Source organism: Elephas maximus, chromosome X, assembly GCF_024166365.1.
Source record: "Elephas maximus indicus isolate mEleMax1 chromosome X, mEleMax1 primary haplotype, whole genome shotgun sequence".
NCBI classification, from domain to species: domain Eukaryota; kingdom Metazoa; phylum Chordata; class Mammalia; order Proboscidea; family Elephantidae; genus Elephas; species Elephas maximus.
This window is the reverse complement of record NC_064846.1, coordinates 56079123-56101736: the sequence shown is the minus strand read 5'-3', so window position 1 is coordinate 56101736 and position 22614 is coordinate 56079123. Positions and strand designations below refer to the sequence as shown.

Sequence of the window (22614 nt, the reverse complement as noted above, 5' to 3'; positions counted from 1 at the left end):
GTTGAGGGGAGACAGATATGGTGACTATCTTGATTTTGGTGATGGTGACATGCATGAATACGTATGTCTAAACTTACCAAATACATGCAGTTTAGTATCTGTCAGTTATACCTCAATGAAGCTATTAATAAAAAGCATGTGACAGATCTCTACAATAATGAATTAGGAAAATAATGACGAGGGAAAGGCAAGTTGCAGAATACCACTCTCCCATTTTTGCAAAAGAATAAATGTGTTCATATGTATACTAGAAAATATGCAAAGAAAAAATCGGAAGCCTACATACCAAAATACTACACGATTCAAAAATATGCTGTATAAGTACATTTATTGACATGGAAAGATTTTCACAATATACTGCTAGGGAAAAAGCATGTTACAAACAGTACTGAGAGCATGATTTCATTTAACTGTGTAAAAGTCTTAAAGCGTATAACCCGATACTTTCACACACAGAATCTTTCTCTTTAGCTCAGACCATGGGCTGTACTTCCTGCCATAAGACTTACAGAACTCAGCCACAGGCCAAACTCCTGGGAATACTTTCTGGGCCATACAGACTTCCAGAAATCACTATCTTGTGGGTTGAGACAGCTGCCATTCTAGGTCGACTGTCGCAGACACTGCTGGGCCAAACCCATCTATTCATCCCAGACTTTTCTCCTGACCTCCAGCCAGGTGGAGCCAAAAGCCTAACTGACATGGCCAGATTGGAGAAATTTAAATGTTAAGAATTGCAAGCCCGGCAGGGACATCATCCACAGCAGAATTGAGCCATTCAAACCAAATAGTCCCTGAGCTTTGAAGACCACCATGGGAAAAAGTGAAGGGGGACTGTAAGGTAGTGTGGTGAGAGTGGGTTTTGGTATCAGACAAAGATGGTTACCAGACAAAACAGCTATGCCACCTGCCAGCTGTGGGGATGTAGGAAAAAATTAAACCCCTCGGATTCTCATTGGAGAGTACCCAGATTAATGACTTACGATAAAAAGAAATACTCGTAGCCTACCCAACAGGATCATCGGGAGAAAGAGACAGAAAAAAAAAACCTGTAAAATGTGGTGCCAACAGTGTCTGACATAGAGTAGGCACTCGGGGAATGTTTCCCCTGTAAACCTCCTTCTTTCCTTCTGTAAGAGATGACACTGACATAAACCAAATAGCCTGACAATATGAGAACTCCAAATGTGGTACCGAGATAAAAAATTAAATAAACTAACATGACATTTTGACTGAGACTCAAGTCCATTTATGAGTTGTAGAATGAGTTGTGTCATGCAGGTGGAATAGGGAAAATAGTTTTTCCTTTTACATTAAACAGTCTACACTGTAGCAATCCCTGCTCCCTTTAAGGATCAAGAGGGCACGTTTGGCTACGAGCATACATACGCTGTCGGTACTGGCGCTTATATTTCTGTGTGTATATGCCTTATTTCTAAAACTAGACTATAAACTCAAGGGTTTTTTTGTTATGTTTTGTTTTGTTTTGCTTTTCATTTTTTGCCATGTGAAGCCACAAATGGATCTATGTAGATACTAATGAACAAGCTAGCTTACTTCCAATGTTGGTTCACGATCTCCTTACGGAAAATGCTACACATCTCCCAAACTAGACAGGATGAAGATCAACAGGTATTTTCAGCTCAAGGGGTAATATTCATTTGATATCCAAATATGATCTAGCTCAAACCCAGAGGCTGTCACAAGTAACATCACGTTAAAGATGCAATTTATAATGTGCACATGGTGATAACCACAAGGCTCTTTGGGAACATACGGCCTATTAAAGTTTGGAGATTGTTCCAAGTTTTCTCTTTTATTTCTGGCTCATTTTACAATTTTTCAATAATCGTTTTAACTTCACGGAACACGGCCTTGAGTTCATTATAACTCACGGGATTAACAACTACAATCGATCCCCTTCTGATATGCTCCTTTATGTTAACAAATATGGCCACGGCAGTAACAAGATTGGCTTTTGCCTCTTTCTGGTGAAAGATGAGTTTTAATGCTGACAATACCTCAATGTTCATCATGTCTCTTGCTGCAATGGGATTTTCAGACATATTCAAAAGTACTTTCAAAACCAGATTTCTGGTTTTATGATTTCCCAGGGATAGCATACGGGAAAGCTCTGGAAGGTAAGCGGCAACAATGAAGTGATGGTTACGGTCAGCACTCAGCTGCCCTAATTCCTTTAATCCAGATCGCTGACCAGGTGAGTTCAAGGGAAAAGACACGGTTTCCTTACACATATGCACAACATGTATTATATTCCTGCGTTGTCTTTCCTCCACAGAAATGGGATTCAGAGTAATTTCAGCCTTTCTTGTCATGTCCGGGAATTGAAAATCGAGCAAGCTTTCAATAACAGTCAGCACACCCATCTCATTAATGAGCTCTTGGGCAAGGGGATGAACCTTGATGATACCCATTGCAATTTGAGCTATTTTATGAATGACAGGATCAGCATTTGACTTAAGTAAGCTAACAAGTTTTTCAAAGTCCTCAGAATTCAGGCGGCATTCCATTTTGCAAGGGCAAGGAAACGGCCTAATCCCATTCAGCTCCCTGATCCTGATCTGCCCTCTGATCTTCTCTATGGCCTGCGTGCAAGTCTCAGAATCAAATGGGTACGCGTCTATAGACTGTAGGCATACGGAAGTGCCCTCACGAAGACCGGCTTCTGCCGCAGGCAGGGAACCCGTGTTTTTCTCACCTGAGGACTGGGCAGTATATGAAAGAGGCCTTGTCCTCGACGGGACCTGGTATCTAGATGCCAACAATGCCGGAATTTCAGCAGGGGCGTTGGGCCAGATAGTTACCTCAGACCAGTCCTTGGGCCTATTTCTTTCATCAATTTCACATGTTACCCGGGGCTTAACTATCCTGTACACGGGTCTAGGATTAGGGTCAAAACTAATTTTATCTCCACCCCAGAACCACTTCCCAATAACGACTTCCCCCTCCTCCTCCTGCTCCTCCTCTTCGTAGTCCTCCCACTCCTCCTCTTCGTCCTCCTCCTCCTCCTCTTCGTCCTCCTCCTCCTCCTCTTCGTCCTCCTCCTCCTCCTCCGCCCCTGGCCTAGGCTTCCAGCTGGCCCCAGTAGCAGCCTCTATTCCCAACTCCTCAGTATTGATTGAGGCACCAATATCAGTTTCACCTTCGTCCTTAGCGTTCGTCTGATCACCACCAGCCTCTTCCCCATTCCAGAACCAGGAACCGATACTGGCGTCTTCCCCAGCCCAGAACCAGGCATCAGTATCAGTCTCATCTTTGTGTCTGGCCCCAGATGCAGCACTCTCCTCAGCCACACAAGAAAAACCAGATACCACAGCGGCCTCATCCTCAGCCCTCGGACCAAAGTCTGTATTCATCTCCTCCCCTGACCTGGCCCAGGATCTAGGCATGGCCTTAGCCACGCCTTTGACCAGAGCCGTAGGCTCTGACAGGGCTCTTGCCTTCATCTCAGTTACAACCTTAGTCTCAGACACTCCCTTCCTCTCTGCTACTGCATATGTCTCAAACCCTGCCTTGGCCTTGACTATGCCAGTAGCCTCCCTTTCTGCTTCAGCCTTTATGCTGGCCCCTTTCCTAGTTTTAGCATGGGTTCCACTCTTATTCTCAGACATGGCTGAAGTCTCGTTATATAGCCCTATTCGGTATCGGCCTTACAACTCAAGGTGTCTCGGGTCAGTGTCTTAACACTCTTTCACTGGGTCAGGCTATAGCCTTGGAAGCAACAGTCAGAGTCAATTGTCGGCTCGACAGTCACAGAGTCCCCTTTGAAAACACACAGCCTCTGTTAATGATACAGACAGAGGGCAGAGGCACACTCAGGCTGGAGGAAGATGACGGCTCCTGGGTGCAGACCTGCTCAGAGGGATGGTCTTCTGCCACTCCGAGGCCACCACAGCTACCACTGCAGATGGACCTGAGTTGGAAGAATGAAACGGGGCTCTGAGTCTCTTCCCACTGTACTGCTCTATGCACAAAGTCACATAGAGAGACATGAAAGAAAGAGCAGAGACTGACTGTGTGGTACAAGTCGATAAAATGCGTCCTCATTTTATCCCTTCCACGCTCCCACTACTCCCAAACAATACCTGGCCCAGGCCCTAAACACTCTTTCCTCTGCATCAAACAGGAGATCGGACCGTGGGAAAGCTTGCTGAGATGAGAACATGAGAGGCTAAGGAGCACCCAGCCCTTCTGACCCCATGCTGGTGTACACCAAACACTCCCCTACAGGTCTACCCAGGCAGGCCTCATTCTCACGCCAACCTGCAGTGATCCGGTGCGATTCTCTCCTCCTTCCTTGCTTCCAAAGTAGACAAGCTCTACAGCAGATCCACTGGCAGATCTATGGGCAAAAACACACAAGGGTGGTCTCTCAATCCAACAAACATCTGCCTTTCCAAATCCACAGCACTGGTTATGGAATATAGCCGACGTCCTTGGACCCTCTTGGCATCACTTCCTTCCCCATTTCCCACCACAGTATCTACCAATCGCTCTATAGACATGATCCTGGCTCACCCACCCCCATTTCCTGTACACAAATAGCGAGGGCAGAGGTGTCTGGAAAGCTGGAAGTCAATGGTCCAAGATGTGATCTGGCCTCACCCGACTGCCCACAGCCAACCCCCACCCACAGTCAACAGGGTACTCATGTTCATACCGACTTTGGATCCAAGTTAATAGTTAGTCTTCTTTCTTAACTTCCAAGAGAACAGCTCCCTACAGACATCTATAGGAAAGGGACAGAGCTATTGACAGAAAGACAGGGCACAAAAAAGAAGAAACAGAGGGATTAGCAGATGGCCCAACACCCATGAAAAGGGGTATAACATTAGCTTTTCTATATTCAAGGCCATATTAAATGCCTACCACCTGTCTAGGTCTCCTCCAGTGATTCCCCAGCCATCTCCCCCCCAGACACACAGCCTGTCTGAATACCCCTCCCCCCAACTCTGAAGTCAGCCACTTCCCAGGAGAGGGCACACCTCTTTCATTGACAAAAGTATGAGGTGTAGGAGTGGGTAGTAGAACACGGGCAACTATATTTAGAAAGCATGCAGAGAAGATAGTGGGAACTATTATTTCAATAATAGCATTATGTGCCCCCTCACCTTCCCCATGTGCTTCATACCTAGATCCTACCTCACTTACCTATGCGAGCCTGCCCACACAGCAGGGGTCCTCAGAAGATGTCCACCTCCCTACCAAAGGAGAGTCCTCCTCCTGGAGAATCAATACATAAAAAGCACTTGGCACATTATAAATTTTAGCCATTTTTATGCATTCTTATTGGCCATTAGTATTTTTACAGCCATGAAAATATATGATACAGGCTGATGTTTATTCACCAACAATGAAATTTGAGGTATTCTATAGGGTAGCTATGAGTTGGAATCGACTCGATGGTAATGAGTTTTTTTTTTTTTTTTGGTGAGTGAGACAAGAAGTTTACAAAACTCAGTGTAAGATGACATCTTATTTTTTATACATAAAATATAAATACATGCACACATGTATAAATATATAAATATCTGCATAAGAAAGCTTTTGGAAGAATGTGATCCTGAAGAAAACATTACTGGGGCTTATTTGTGGGTGGTATGTGTGGTGCAGTGAATTATAGCCATGTGCCACATAATGTCAGTTCGGGCAATGTCCAGCTGCATATAGGTCCATGGTCCCATAAGATTATATAGCACCAGGAGGAGGAGCCTGTGGCCCTTCCTGGATTGGAAGGCTACCGGAGGCAGCGAGTGGGTCTGCTGCTACGCTCATGTGAGTTGGCCAATGGGGTCCATGAAATGGGCAGATATGGGGGTGCTGCAGCAATACAGAGATGGGCTGAATCTAGACACATCCCTCTTGCACCCTCTGAGGCACAAAATGCCAATAAGGACTGCTCTGTCTGCCAGCATGAAAGACAGAGGTTGCAGATACCTATGGGGCAGATTTCCTGGGGGGAAGGCCCTGCACATAGCTGGCAAGTTTGTTATATTGGACCAATGACACTGGTTTCATCAGGTGGCTACAAATGGGTCCTCACAGGAATAGATAGATACTTACTCTGGACTGGGTTTTGCATATCCTGTGACAGATGCAAATGCCAAAAACACCATTAAGGGATTGGAACAAAAGATATTGTTCCAAGAAACACACTTTACAGCCCATAGGGTGTAGCAACAGGCCAAGAAACATCATAGTAAATGGACATACCATGTTGCACACCACTCTCAGAGTAATGGTTTGATAGAGAATTGGAATGGCCAACTCAAACATTTGTTATCTAAAACAGAGGGAGATAAAGGCATGAAGGGCTGGCTCACATGCTTTCATGAGTATGTGCTCACAGTTAACATGTGGAGGGCAAAGGGAGGATCACCACTGGACAGATTGCTACGATTCTCTGGGGTATCTGCGGAAGAGGGATTGGGGGAGGATGCTGGTGCCACCATACACTTTTTCCCCATGTCACCTAAAATTACTTATTTCCTGCTGGTTGCTACAGCCCCAGGACCAGGGATGCAGCTGCAGGCGCTGGAAGCAGGGGTGATCCCTAAGCAAGAGACTGTAACTATACCCCTGAACTTGTATGCCAGAATTCTCAAGGGCCTGATGGGATGGATTGTACCTTCCCCCATCTGGCAAAATTGGGGTTGACAGTGAATACTGCTGTATTGCCTAGTGGCTGAGATAGCCCACTAGTGTTATACCCAGGTAACCCCACCCAACACGAATGGGAGTGGATTGAGGGGGAAGCACTTGCTAGACTGGTGTTGCTACCAGCAATATGGACTAGCACAGCAGCTAAACCTGATGTTCTTTCCCAAGGTGAAAAAGTTTGGGTAAAAATAAATGACAAATGGAAGGAGGGGAAATAATAACTGAAGGTAAAGGAAGGAATAAACGGGTAATGCAGTAGGGGAAATCTAACATTATACTGATACCTCAAGAGAGACTCAGAGCAAGGGAATAATCTCTCAGGTAGATTTTATCAGAGGCCAGAAAGGGTTAATCTGAGATGACTTTTGGAGAACCTGACCAGAGCAAATGGATACCTGCTGCAGACCTGAATGGCTGGTACCTGAGTAACCTCACCCTAAGTACTCTGTGCCCTACTGAAGGACTGATTGTTAATGACTATTTGGGACTAGCAAAAGGATTGGGAGGGTGTCATGGATTGAATTGATGTCCCCCCAAAATAACTGTCAACTTGGCTAGGTCATAATTCCCAGTATTGTATGATTGTCTACCATTTGGTCATCTGATGTGATTTTCCTATGTGTTGTAAATCCTATGACTATGATGTTAATGAGATGGATTAGCAGCAGTTATATTGATGAGATCTACAAGACTAGATAGTGTCTTAAGTCAATCTCTTTTGAGATACAAAAGAGGGAAGTGAGCAGAGAGACATGGGGACCTCATACCATAAAGAAAGCAGTGTCATGAGCAGAGCGTGTCCTTTGGACCTGAGGTTCCTGCGGGGAGGAGCTCCTAGGCCAAGGGAAGATTAATGACAGGGACCTTCCTCCAGAGCCAACAAAGAAAGCCTTCCCTTGGAGCTGACATCCTGATTTTGGACTTGTAGCCTACTAGATTGTGAGAGAATAAATTTCCCTTTGTTAAAGACATCCACTTGTGGTATTTCTGTTATAGCAGCACTAAGTGATTAAGACAGAGGGAGAGGTTAATTCTTCAAGTATGAAAGGGCCAGTGGCTGGAAGAGCCAGGGGGTGGCCTGCGGTGCAGTGAATTACTTAATATCACCCTTCTGGCCATAATCTTTGTGACTCCCACACTATGATTTGGCGGGACTATGCAAATAAGGTGCTTATGGCCCCTCAAGGGGATTGGACTGCTTGCTGCTCATGCAAATAAGGTGAGTGGAGCACTTGTGAGGGTGGGACCATGCAAATAAGATATATGAAACCCTAGCAAGGATATTGGTCAGCTTTGCCATACCGCTAGGCTTAAAAGGAGGCGTGAGAGAGAGAGAGAGAGGAGGAGCTGGAACACAGAAAACAGCAAGATGGCTGCACAGCAGTAGCAAGAGCGATAGCAGCATGAGACTGCAGGAACCAGGAGACTGGCGCCAGACAGCTGAGGTGGGGCTTCCCTACCCACGGAGCTGAGAGTTTTAACACTTGCCCGAGAAGGCCCTGAACAGGGCCCAACAGCAGAGGGCAAGAAGAAACTATCCCGATCAAGAACTGTATCCTGAGTTGTTCCTGTTACTTCTGAGTTGTTCCTGATTCTGAGTTGTACCCTGTTACTTACTTAATAAACCACTTAACTCTATGTAGAGTTTGTGAGTTCTGTAAGATGTTGCAGTAAATTACAGAACCCAAAGACCAGAGGAAGAGTACTGAGGGGAGGAGGAGTAGATGATGTTAGACATGATGGGGTGGTAAAGTACTTTACAAAATTTGGACATTTGGGATATCTTTAACCTCTGTCTCATAGGAGCCAGTTTGTGTTAATCCTTATAAAAGAAATTATTTAGTATATTTTGGGGGAGTTATTTTATTTCATTTTCTATGTTATCTATTCTTACATCTATTATAAACACCTATTGGTCTTGCAATTATACGGAATAAAAAAATGGCAGGGAAACCTACGTGTTCTCATTCCCACCCATAGGAAAGCAACTCATCTTTCAAATGAGGAACATCCCCAAGGTACAGGAAGGGAGACATGATGTCAGGGGATCCCCTTTCACAGTATAACCAGGCCCATTTTCTCCATGTTCTAAACCACAGTGATTATTATCAAGATTTTAAATTTATGCCTAGTAAACTGACAAAAAACAAACAAACAAACATGGTAGCTGCCTTAGGCTGGGTTCTCTAGTGACGCAAAACCAGGAAAGTGCATATATATATATTCATAGATTTATATCAAGAGAATGGCTCATGAAATTATAGAAGCTGGAACGTCCCTGGTGGCGTAGTGGATAAGTGCTACAGCTGCTAACCTAAAGGGTTGGCAGTTCCAATCCGCCAGGTGCTCCTTGGAAACTCTACGGGGCAGTTCTACTCTGTCCTATAGGGTCGCTATCAGTCGGAATCGATTTGACTGTACTGGGTTTGGTTTGGTTTGGTGGAACATCCCAAGTCCATGGGTAAGGATAGATGCTTCTTCTGATTCATATAGCTGCAGGGGCTGATGAATCCAAGATTGGCAGGTCAGACAGCAGGGCTATTGCTCACAGGCTGCAGAGATGGGTGAATCCCAAGATCAGCAGGGAAGACAGCAGGTAAGCTGCTAGCTCAAGTCCCAAGAAGTGGAGGTCAGATGAATGGGAGCCAGGTGCAGGATCCAGAGTAAGCAAAAGCCCACGAAACTTGCCAGGAAGTCCACTTATATATTCAATGCAGGTCACACCCCCAAGGAAACGCCTTTTCAACTGATAGCCTACTCACAGCAGATCCCATCATGGAGGTGATCATATTATATCAAATCTCATCCTGGAAGTGATCACATCATCATACGACTGCCAAGCTACATCATAACTGCCAAACCACTGAGGATCGTGGCCCAGCCAAGGTGACACATAACCTTAATGATCACATTACCTCGGTTTCTGTTATTGTGCTTTGCCCTGATTAACAGTAAGCTCTTACAAGAGGAGGTAGTGTATACTGTGTAGCTGTATGGACTCGGGAGCCACACAGCCTTGTTCAAGTTTTGGCCTTGCAAATTGCTTTCTGTGCCTCAGTTCCACTATGATTAAAGTCGGTTACAAAGTACCTCCTCACAGGCTGTTGTGAGGATTGAATGAGTAAGTATAGCTTTGGCATATACAACAGTGTTGGGCACGGAGGAAGTCAGCAATAAATACTAACCATTTTCAACATTATTTCTATTCTAAAATTTACCGTTAGTGTTTCTACTGCCACTTTTATTATTGTGTGGATTTATCTTGATAGACATGGACTGACTTTCAGAATATGATGTTTATTGGAAAAAAGCAGTTCAGAAAATTGTAAGTAATATCATCTCATTGTTGTCCTTAAGTATACAAGTGACATTTATATAGTAAAATTTCTGAAAACAATACCTATATTCAACTCTTAACGGTGCCTACCCATGTGTAGTAGACTTTTACAAGTTTTAACTACTTTTTTCCTTTCTTGAATTATCTGTTTTTACCTACATCAAACATGTATTGGTTTTGAAAGTGAAAAAAAAGGGTAAGAACAATTAAATATCTCAGCTTGCTATGGGTCAGAATCAACTCGATGGCAACGGGTCTGGTTTTTGGTTTTCTACCCATAAATAGAAGGAGGCCTGGTGCTGCAGTGGTTAAGTGCTTGGCTGCTAACTGAACGGATGGTGTTTTGAACCCATCATCCAATCTGCAAGAGAAAGCTGAGAGCCAATTAAAAAAGCACTGGGAAAAATATTTGTAACTTATATCTCCCACAAAGTGTTGACTCACTTCTATATCAAAGCTTAAAATAGAAAAGCATAAAAACTAATTACCCTTTCAAAAACGTGTAAGGACAAACAGATATATGCAGACCCATGTTCATTGCAGCACTGTTTACAATAGCAAAAACATGGAAGCAACCAAGGTGCCCATCAATGGATGAATGGATAAATAAATTATGGTATATTCACACAATGGAATACTACCCATTGAAAAAGAACAGTGAGGAATCTGTGAAACATTTCATAACGTGGAGGAACCTGGAAGGCATTATGCTGAGTGAAATTAGTCAGTTGCAAAAGGACAAATATTGTATAAGACCACTATCATAAGAACTTGAGAAATAGTTTAAACTGAGAAGAAAATAATCTTTTGTGGTTACGAGAGGGGGGAGGGAGGAAGGGTGGGAGAGGAGTATTCACTAATTAGATAGTAGACAAGAACTACTTTAGGCGAAGGGAAAGACAGTACACAATACAGGGGAGGTCAGCACAATTGAACTAAAACAAAAGCAAAGAAGTTTCCTGAATAAACTGAGGGCTTCGAACGCCAGTGTAGCAGGGGCAGGGGTCTGGGGACCATGGTTTCAGGGGACATCTAAGTCAATTGGCATAATAAAATCTATTAAGAAAACATTCTGCATCCCACTTTGAAGGGCGGAGTCTGGGGTCTTAAACGCTAGCAAGCCGCCCTCTAAGATGCGTCAATTGGTCTCAAACGACCTAGATCAAAGGAGAATCAAGAACATCAAGGACACAAGGTCATTACGAGCCCAAGAGACAGAAAGGGCCACATGAGCCAGCGACTACATCATCCTAAGACCAGAAGAACTAGATGGTGCCTGGCTACAACCAATGGCTGCCTGACAGAGAACACAACAGAGAACCCTTGGGGGAGCAGGAGAGCAGTGGGATGCAGAACCCAAATTCTCATAAGACCAGACATAATGGTCTGACTGAGACTGGAAGGACCCCGGTGGTCATGGCCCCCAGAGCTTCTGTTGGCCCAGGACAGGAACCATTCCCGAAGCCAACTCTTCAGACATGGATTGGACTGGACAATGGGTTGGAGAGGGATGCTGGTGAGGAGTGAGCTTCTTGGATCAGGTGGACACTTGAGGCTAGGTTGGCATCTCCTGCCTGTAGGGGAGATGAGAGGGTGGAGGGGGTTAGAAACTGGCGAAAAGGACACGAAATGAGAGCGTGGAGGGAGACACCAGGCTGTCTCATTAGGGGAAGATTAATTGGGAGTGTGTATCAAAGTGTATATGGGTTTTTGTGTGAGAGACTGACTTCATTTGTAGACTTTCACTTAAAGAACAGTAAAAATTATTTTTAAAAAAAGTGTAAGGAATCTCAACAGCTAACAGAAAAAATGTAAATTGCCTTAAACATGCAAATTGTCTTTAAACATATATAGAGAGGCTCAAACTTGCTTTTACTAACAGTGATGCAATTAAAACTACACTAAGATAATGTTAGGAAGCCTAGGTGGCACGATGGTTAAGTGCTCAGCTGCTACCCGAAAGGTTGGCAGTTTGAACCCACCCAGTGGTTCCCTGGAAGAAAGACCTGGCGATCTGCTCGCATAAAGATTACAGCCTAGAAAACCTTACGGGACAGTTGTATTCTGTCACATACGGTGACTATGGGTCGGAATCGACTCAATAGCAATGGGTTTAAAGATACGTTGAAGTCCTAACCTCCCGTACCTGTGGGCGTGACCTTGTTGGGAAATAGGATCATTAAAGATATTATTAGTTTACATGAGGTCATACTAGAGTGGGTGGGCCCTAATCCAATATGACTCGTGTCCTTATAAAAAGAAGAGAACGGACACAGAGGGACCTACAGGGAAGCGGCCACGTACAGTTGGAGGCAGACATTGCAGTGATGTACCTACAAACCAGAGAACACCAAGAATTGCCAGGAACCATTAGAAACTAGGAAGAGGCAAGGAAGGGCCTTCCCCTAGAGCCTTCAGAGAGAGCATGTCCCTGCCGACAAGCTGAATTCAGACTTCTAGTCTCTAGAACCATGAGACAATAACACAAATGCTTTGTGCCTGGCTGCTAATCTACAGGTTGGGGGTTCAAACCTACCCAGTGGCACTGCAGAAGAAAGGCCTGGGGATCTGCTTCCATAAAGATTACAGCCAAGAAAACCCTGTGGAGCAGCTCTACTCTGTAACACATGGGATCACCATAAGTAGGAAGCAGTTCAACGGCAATGGGATGGTCCTCCTGCAAGTTAATCCTTGCTGCATATTTCCCTGAGCCTTGAAAGGTGATTTGCTACACACAGGGTTGAAAGCTAACACTGCATATGAGGGACAGACAACTGGATGAGAGATAGGAGACCTACCTAGGCCCCAGTGCCACACCTAACCCAGTAAGTCTAGGGAACCTTGGGTAAGGCACCTGGCCTCATCTGGCCTCACCTGCCCAAGGGGCGCAGAGTAGCCCTGCTCCTAACCAGCAACACCTCAGGGACAGGGGAGTGGGATTCCCATCTGAAAAAGCGCTCCGAGCTCCTCAAAAGGAAAGTAATTCACCATGGAAGTCCAGGGAATGATTTTAACACCCAAGCCATCTACTGCATAGTAACAGTGACGATCACTACCTTTTCATTTTTATAATTATTAACTTTTTGTTTTAATTACAGAAACATCCTCTGCTACATGGCAAAATCACTACTGAGGCATAGTTTCCACCCAGAGAGCTATGATTGCTGCCTAACATCAACCACCATGGGTTGCCATCATTCGACAAGTGCCTTTTTCTTCTTCCTAACTGGACTGGCTAGGAGTACAGTACTGGAGACGTGCTCAGTTCAACCCCTAGCTGTGTCACTTACAAACAGTGTGACTGAATACTTTACTTCACCTTGCAGTATCTCAATTGCCTCATCTTGAAAACTAGGATTATATAATACTCACCTATAGAAGAGAAAAAGTTTTAAAAAATAAATGGTCAGACTGCGGCGGGGAAAACGGTGGACCAGAAGGCAGGAGAGGAGAAGCCGGAGAATCTGCAACGAGCTGGAGCCACAGGAGGACCTGAAGAAGAAACAGAAAAACCTGTGAAAACTGTTTCTTCCAGTAATGGAGGGGAAAGCGCCAGTCACAGAGAGTATTGGGAGGAAAAGTGTTACTGGACCATTGCCTGAAAGTAAATTTAGATAAAATTAAATACAGCTGGTTTTGTCATGGGCATTTGTTTTGTTTCAAGCCATAAAGCAGTTTTGCATTGCTATCAGTAGATACAGATGCTTAGCTCTTTAAATGTAACCATTTTTTTGAAATTTTAGGTAAACAAATATTTGATATAGCTCACGTCATCTTAATGGGTCTTGTCTCCCTTCACTAGTCTTCAAAGAACAACCATTTGCTACCAAAGTAAATCAGTATTTTGAAAATAAAAATAAATGGTCAGGAATAATATTATTCTCAGAATTCTACTACAGAGAACATTGGGACACAGTGAAATGTGGGTTTATCCCTGCTTGCTGGTACATTTCCATCTATGCTATCTGCTAGCTCTGCTATTATGCTAACGTCAGAAGCATGGCGTTCACAGAAAGACGGAGGCAAAGGCAGAAGGAGGAACCAACATTTGCTGAGGTGCACAGATGCCACACACTGTAGGGTTTTATTTTCAGACTTGTTCTCTCCAAATCCTCAAAGCAATGCTCTGGGGCAGGCATCATTACTTCCCTTGCAGATGGGGAAATGGGCTCAGAGAGCAAAGTGCATTCTCATCTCTAGGGAGTTGTCAAAAGGACACAGAGGGCAACTTGAAGGAGCTTCCACTGGCCACTTTGGGGACAAAACGAACATGAAAACAATGATAGCAATAGATGGTAAACCTTTGAGTAAAATAGGAATCTATGAGTTTTACTGATAAAAATTAAAACACACATGAAAAGAGAGGTATACGGATAGATGAGGGAGAAAGGGAAGCTGTAGTCTACATTGGAAGGATAATTAGTAAATCTAGACAGAATTAGGAAAGCAACACTTGACAACTGTCATAGTTATAAGTGGTTCATGGGAGAATCATAAATGGGGGCTCAGTCTGCACCAAATCCCACAGCAGTCATGGAGCCCTCTGGTACCCACAGAGGCCACGTAAACCCAGGGAAAACAACAAGCCTCACTTGGTTCCTAATATCCCCTAGGAACTCAATGGGACCGACATGATGCACATTAACTGCCTCAAGTATTCCTCACCATAAACACTCCCCGCAGCTGCGGTGACACACACACACACACACACACACGCTCTCTCTCCAGCTGCAGAGATGCACACACATACATGCACACATGATCTCTTCCCCTCTCTGTCCCTTTCCTCCCAAGACCCTCTCTCATCGCCCCTACCTGTGTATGGAAACACCTCCAGGACACCCCTGGAGAAGGACACCAGGCTCCCTCAGGCCGGCAGGGACCACAACAGCCCGTCTCTCTCTCTGACGACACAGCAGGACACCGAGTCCCAAAGCAGGAAATCACCCCTTGGCTCTGGGGCCCCTTGTCTCCCCACACCCACGGCGGAGCACCCACCTCCTCTGCTGAGTCCCAAACACCTGATGGCGGGAACCTGCTCCTCTTACCGGGTCTTCTCCTTCTCTATTGAAAAGTCGTCACGGTCGCCATCTTTATGTCGGTTTCTATGGCAACCGCGAAGCACCGGAAACGCCTCCGCTCAGTTGTCCCCCCCCTTCATCTGTCGCTGAAAGCAGAACACCTGGGCCTTTCAGACCGCCACCTGACACAGCGTTCTAATTAGAGCAACTAGACAGGAACCCTATGGGGCAGTTCTACTCTGTCCTGTAGGGTCGCTATAAGTCGGAATCAACTCCATAGCAACAGGTTTTAACAGGTACAGACAGGGACCCAGGTGATCGGTGAAGTCTGCCCAATGTGGTGGAAGAAAGCACGCTCCTGTTGTCAGAAATTTTGTTTGCTTCATAAAGAGACCAAAAGCAAACCCGTTGCCATCCCGTCAATTCCGACTCATAGAGACCCTATAGGACAGAGTAGAACTGCCCCATAGGGTTTCCAAGGAGCGGCTGGTGGATTTGAACTGCTGACCTTTTGGTTAGCAGCCGAGCTCAGTGAGGTGTCCCAGGGTTACCTGGCGATAAGCTAGCCCTCTGAGGGTGAGCATATAAAAATCACGCACCATGTAAAGCAGTGACCCATCTGTGGCAGAAACCTAAGAGACCGTCTACAATCATGTGACTTAATGATCTAGGAACATCTACAAATGCCAGGTAAGGAATGTCAGAGTTATTTCAGGGAGGCAGGCCTAGAATATTAGAGTCGTTTAGTAGGCAAAAACCCAGTCAATTGAACCATAGGAAGGTTTGTCTAATTGCTCAGCTAATGGTCTCAGTTTATGCCTCAGAAAATGCCCTGACATAATATTAGGGTGTGAGAAGGAAGCCTGGTGAGTGAGCATGTGTGTATGCTGCATCCGAAATGGGAAATGTGGGGCCCGAGAACACCATACACTGCTGGAGGAGTACAGATTGGTACACCCTGTTTGCAGAGCCCTTTGGCACCATCTGTTGGAGAAGAAAGAAGTCACAGTGAGCTGTAGCATTCTTAGGTATGGAGCCTAGGGGGGCATGGCTAATGAGAGTAGGATAGTGGAGAAGTCACCTGATTCAATAAATCTCAGAAGCACTATTTTCAGAGGGAAGACGATAAGTTTCAATAAGTGATATAGAAAGATATTACTTATATACTTAAAGTTAAAAATACACAGAGAGATTGTGTTTTGTTTAGGGATGTATTCATGGGTAGTAAAATATGGAGCAAAGCATGGGAGTTGTAAACAAATTCTGGACGGTGGTTCCTTCTGGGGGTGAGGCAGCCAGAGAGGTTACACAGGGGCATCCACGCTACAATGTTTTACTTCATAACCTTGGTTGTGTGTACATATTTGCCTATTATACTACTTACTACACTTTTTTAGGAACCTGGTGGTGTGGTGGTTAAGAGCTATGTCTGTTACTGAAAAGTTCGGCAGTTCTAATCCACCAGCCATTCCTTGGAAACCCCAGGGCGAAGTTCCACTCTGTTGTATAGTTGTTATGAGTTCGAATCAACTAGATGGCACTGGGTTAGGTTTTGTGTATTTTATACCTGTTTAGGAATCCTGGTGGAACAATGGTTGAGAGCTACAGCCGCTAAGGAAGAGATCGGCAGTTCAAATCCACCAGCCGCTCCTTAGAAAACCTATGGGGAAGTTTTAGGCAAAAAAAAAAAAAAAAATTTTTTTTTTTTTTTATGGAGTTGGTATGAGTTGGAATCAACTCAACAGCAATGGGTTTGGTTTTTGGTTCTGATACCTTTTTAAAAGTCCGAAATAAAACATATTTTACATGAATAAAAGCTCAAATGGTCTTTATCCCTGATGAAAAATTAGTAACCCGTCATCTAACACTGCTATGAGTATACTGATAACCTTTAATCCCACCATACAAGGTAAAAACTGCTTCCAGGGGGATATATTTCGTCCCATTTTTTATTTATACATGGGATTGCGTGCACGCGCACATGCGGGCACGCACACACACATTGTATATGTGTTGAATATGGATTCTACCTAAATAAAGTGTATTCGTTTTCTCTTGGAGTGTAACCACAGCTTAACAACTGAAAGCCACACCCAGTTTTAGCTCACAGACCTTGGGTCCGAAGGACCCAAGGTATGGCACAGTATGGCTGTCTTCTCTGTTCAAGGTTTTACAAGGCTGCAATCAAGGTGTTGGTGTCAGCCGGGCTGCATTCCTCTCTGGAGGCTCCAGGGAAAAATCAGCTTCCAAGGTCATTCTTGTTGTGGGCAAAATTCATTTCCTGTGGCTATGGGACTGCAGTCCCCTGTCAGATGGGGGATGCTCTCAGCTCCTAGAGGCCGCTCCTATTCCTTGCCATGTGGACACTTCCATCTTCAAGTCAGCAAAGGCACGTTGAATCCTTCCGGTGCTTTGAGTCTCTGACCTCCCTTCCTGTGTACAGCCAGAGAACTCTCTCTGCTTTGAAGGGACTCATCTGATTAGGTCAAGCCCAGCTGGTTAATCCCTACTTTTGTTGAAGAAGATGATGGTGAAGATGAAATCCTGTCCCTTGGGCCAGGAGGCCTAGCTGTGGGGTCAGATGGATCAGCTGGTCCCTGAAGTGGTGTGGGGGCCCAGACAGAAGCACAAATGTGGCCATCTGGAAAGATGATCCAGACGGAAGGAAATGAACATATACAAAACAGCTATGGCAAGAGGCACTGTACATGTTATCATCCTTAATCCTCACAGGTATTCAAGTTAACTATTATTGACCCCATATTCAGATCAGGGTATGGGAGTTAGGAGATGGTTAAGTAAATCAGAGGAAGAGCCTAGTAAACTGCTCCTGAGCTAAACCTAGAATTACTTATAAGTTCGCCCATTGAGTCCTGAAGCCTCGCCTGCTGCAAATGATCTGATCACCCTGGGCACTGGCACTGGATCCTCTCCAGGGTATTGCTAAGTATCAGAGGCTGTGCTAGGTGCTGGGATAACAGAGACAAAGACCCCGTGATTATTCCGTTAGTGATGTGTCCGCTATGTTTCAAGTGCCACTCAGAAAGAGACAGTAGTGTAAGCCCCCTTATTTCATATCTGGACAGTTATTGTATGACTCCCCACTTCTGCTCCTCACTCTCTTCTCTGTCATCATCCTCTCTCTAGTTCACTGTGCACACAGCTGCCCAGAACAGTTTCCCGAATCCAGGTCTGATCTCATCACCCAGATGCTCTCCGAGGCAGCCCACTGCCTCCCAAGAGAACTACAAACTCCTTGCCCCCAGCTGGCGTTCAAAGCTCCCCACTGCATGGGCCCAGCCTGCATTTCCAGCCTCATGTCCTGTGTCCTCCATGCCCCAGTCGAGCCTCACTTTTATCTATTATTCCTTTAACACACGCGGGGCCTTCCCAGCACTTTACTACTAATCATAACACAGCGCCCACATGGTGTATATACAGGAGGGTGACACTGAGAAATCACGTTCCCACCAGAGCATGAGGGGTGAAAAGGCTATTATAGGGTGATGTAATTGGACAGTTTATTTTTTCCTTATCTCTCATTTTGTAAACTGTTAACAAAAAGCATAAATAACTGTGTAATAATAACCAGGAAAATACTCAAATGTGGCGTGAGGGCAGAAATAAACACCCCATCCTTTCTGAATCAGCTTCACATCAGAGGCCATCCCTAAACCAACAAAGGGACTCAGGTGGCTGCTCACAGTAATTTTTGGACCTGTTCTTTCTCTCTAGCTTTTTTTCTAGAGAACTAACTCTCTCAGTGCTGTCGAGTCCATTCCGACTCATAGCTACCCTACAGGACAGAGTAGAACTGTCCCACAATTTTATAATTATTCAAACATATTAATTGCCCCTGACCACCAGGTCCTTTCCTGCCAGGCCCACTGACCCCCCTCCACTGACATCCGGCTTGGACATGTGACTGTTGTGGTTGCAGCACTGCACCGTAGACTTTTCAGGTCACTGGCCTTTTGAAAGCGGATTGGCAGACCTTACTTTCGAGGCACCTTTGGTTGGATTTGAACCCCCAGCCTTTCAGTTAGTAGTCCAGTGCTTCACCATTTGCACCACCTAGGGACTCGCCATGTGACTACATGTGGCCAGTTAAATCGGGGAGGAAATGGAGTGTGCCCCTTCCAAGCACAAGTGTTAAGAGCCATTGAGGGGTTCCACTAGCACTGTTTCTCCCTTGGTCTCATCAATGCCCCAGATTTCTTGTAATGTGGTTGAACTCATTTTACCCTCAGTAACATGAGAATGAAAATACCAAACCCATTGCCATCGAGTCGTTTCTGACTCAAAGTGCCCCGTAGGGTTTCCAAGGAGCGGCTGGTGGATTCAAACCGCTGACCTTCTGGTTATCAGCCTAAGGTCTTAACCACTATCCCACCAGGGCTCGATGAGAATATAAATATTGAAATGATGACAGAAACACTTCAGAAGAGGGAGGATAAATGCTTTTGGTTGTAAAGACTGGGAGGTACCAGTTATCCTTGGACCCCTGTTGCGAGTGGCTGGTTGACCTGAGTGGCGCCACCAGTCCTTAGGCCCCTGATGTGGGTAGGTGAGGACCCTGTTAAATAGGCAAAGTGGTGGTAAATATCAAACACCTGCCTCTCCACCGCACAGCTTAAACAGTTGTAGTCTGCCAGCAAAGGTCTATTCTCCTGAAATAGGCCCACACAGGTCCATTCTGGTGAGGAAGGTATTCAAATTCCATGGACCGCTTATGCCTGGACAGGAGCTGCTTTTGTCCTGAGCTCCCCAGGTTAGTGGAGCTGGCAAATTATCTTTTCACCCTGTTGTGAATTTATTCCTTCTCCAAGTCCAGGAGCATGGCTCAGGGCGCTGAAATGGGCCTATCTCAGGCTGAAGGTGGCTTGGCGGGCGGGGGGGTGGGTAAGTAAAATATATGCAAATACTTAGCTTTTCCCAGAGCACCGTTCTTCCCTGTGTCCAAAGGTATGAATAGGCTGTATGGCTGGCTGCTTCTCCCTGAGGAAACTGCGGTCAAACGCTACTACCAGCCTACTGCAGCTGCTCCTGGGTATGCTGCCCGAGGGATCCCAGGGATTCAGGTCCGGTAACTCCTCTCTGCTTCTGAACTGACTCTCCCTCCCCCTGCCACTCAGTCGGTTTTCTAACTTTGCCTTTGATATTCAGGGCTCCTAACTTACCATAAATGTAATTGTTTCACTTGATTTTTCAGGTCTTTGTTGTAACAGGGATAGCCAGAAGCATCTGGATATACCACCATCTTGGCCCCCCCAGGCCATAAATCTTTTCGGATGCACACTGCCACACCTTTCTTCTGCAGAGCAATTGGCGTGTTTGAATTGCTGATATTTCCGTTAGCAGCCAAGCACTTTAACCGCTGCACCAGAAAAAAAAAAAAAACAGAAGGGCACCTTAATTGTGTATAGGCATACATGAAAATAACAGGACTTTCAACAAAAGGTAAACAGTTATTTTTTGATCAATTTTCTGATTATATTTTCATCTCCGTATGCGTGTCTATTTTAAACATTTATAAAACCAAGTGTGAATTACTTTGATGATCAGAAATACAGCCCCTAAAATCTTTCTTTGTAATTTAGTAAATATTCTAAACATACAAAATGGTACACAGAAAAAAAAATTAAAATTTTTATTTTATTTTTATTTTTTTTGAACAACATAAAAAGAACTTGTTCCCCCTAGGCAGGTACAGAAATGAGCTTTACCAGGAGATGTGCACAGGTTTCACTAGGTGTCATTGTGGGCCTTGAGCTTTTTACAACACTCGCTGGTTTTGAGATTCATTGCATCCTCATTCCTATAGCCTTATTTCATTCATTTTTATTTCCATATTGTATTCCACTATACGATTATACCAGAATTTGTTATTCAGAATAATGTGTCAATGGGCATTTGGGTTCTTTTCAGATTTGGAATATTAAAAGGAGTGCTGCAAAGGCCTTTATGTAAACTTGTCCTCGTGCACACCTTTTGGGGGTTCTGCGTGTACCCCTGTGGGTCCACGTGGAGTGTGATCAGGGAGACACAATCTGCTAGATAGTGTTTAACTGCACTGCAAAGTCATCGTACCAGTTTACAATCCGACCAGTTTTCTATGGGAGGCCCTGTTTCTCTACATTGTCCATCTAAAAAAGGGAAGGTTAAATGCCTGGGTCCAGTCATGGACATTGACTGAAGCACATGTGGGTTTCTGTTGCAGCTCTTCCTCTTAGCTGTGTGACCCAGGAGCATGTACCTAACCTCTCTGGGACTCAGTCTTTTCATCTGTAAAAGGAAGTCCTGATACCAAGCAGAATACCTAGAACATGTAGTTGTTGTTGTTAGGTGCCCTCGAGTCAGTTCCGACTCATAGTGACCCTATGTACAACAGAACAAAACACTGCCCAGTCCTGCGCCATCCTCACAATAGTCGTCATGCTTGAGCCCATTGGTGTAGCCACTGTGTCAGCCAATCTCGTTGAGGGTATTCCTCTTTTTTGCTGACCCTCTACTTTACCAAGCATGTCATCCTTCTCCAGGGACTGGTCCCTCCTGATACCTTGTCCAAAGTACATGAGACCAAGTTTCGTCATCCTTGCTTCTAAGGAGCACTTTGGCTGTACTTCTTCCGAAACAGATCTGTTCATTCTTCTGGCAGTCCGTGGTGTATTCAACATTCTTCACCAGCACCATAATTCAAAGGCATCAATTCTTTTTTGGTCTTCCTTATTCATTGTCCAGTTTCACATGCATAAGAGGTGATTGAAAATGCCATGGCTTGGGTCAGGGATACCTTAGTCCTCTAAGTGACATCTTTGCTTTTCGGTTCTTTAAAGAGGTCTTCTGCAGCAAATTTGTCCAATGCAACACCTTATTTGATTTCCTGACCTCTGCTCCCATGGGCATTGATTGTAGATCCAAGTAAAATTAAATCTTCGACAACTTCAATCTTTTCTCCATTTATTATTATGCTGCTTATTGGTCCACTTATGAGGATTTTCATTTTCTTTATGTTGAGGTGTAATCCATACGGAAGGCTGTGGTCTTTGATCTTCTTCAATAAGTGCTTCAAGTTCTCTTGACTTTCAGCAAGCAATGTTGTGTCATCTGTATATTCCTGGTTGTTAAAGAGTCTTCCTCCAATTCTGATGCTGCGTTCTTCTTCCTATAGTTCAGCTTCTCAGATCTTTTGCTTCTCATACAGACTGAATAAGTATGGTGAGAGGATACAACCCTGATGCCCATCTTTCCTGACTTTAAACCATGCAGAATCCACTTGTTCTGTTCAAACAACTGCCTCTTGGTCTATGTGCAGGTTCCTCATGAGCACAATGAAATGTTCTGGAATTCTCATTCTTCCCAATGTTATCCATAATTTGTCATGTGCACAGGTTGAATGCCTTTGCATAATCAATAAAACACTGGTAACATCTTTCTGGCATTCTTTGCTTTCAGCCAGGATCCATGTGACATCAGCAATGATATCCGTTATTCCATGTCCTCTTCTGAATCTGACTTGAGTTTCTGGTGGTTCCCTGTCCATATACTGCTGCAGCCACTTTTGAATGATCTTCA

The 22614-nt window shown here is 44.7% G+C and overlaps 1 protein-coding gene across 1 annotated transcript in view; it reads right to left on the bottom strand.

The window, feature by feature from the left end:
• Positions 1-358: 358 nt before the first annotated feature.
• LOC126069639 (protein BHLHb9-like) overlaps positions 359-22614 on the bottom strand; it is a 241386-nt gene continuing 219130 nt past the window's right edge. The window contains exons 2-6 of the mRNA XM_049873244.1: positions 5173-5244; positions 4682-4769; positions 4285-4363; positions 3055-3934; positions 359-2958 (exon numbers count right to left, since the gene is read on the bottom strand). Coding sequence (XP_049729201.1) covers positions 1833-2958; positions 3055-3632 — 1704 coding nt within the window. The 5' untranslated portion in view covers positions 3633-3934; positions 4285-4363; positions 4682-4769; positions 5173-5244 and the 3' untranslated portion in view covers positions 359-1832. The remainder of the gene's footprint in view (positions 2959-3054; positions 3935-4284; positions 4364-4681; positions 4770-5172; positions 5245-22614) is intronic.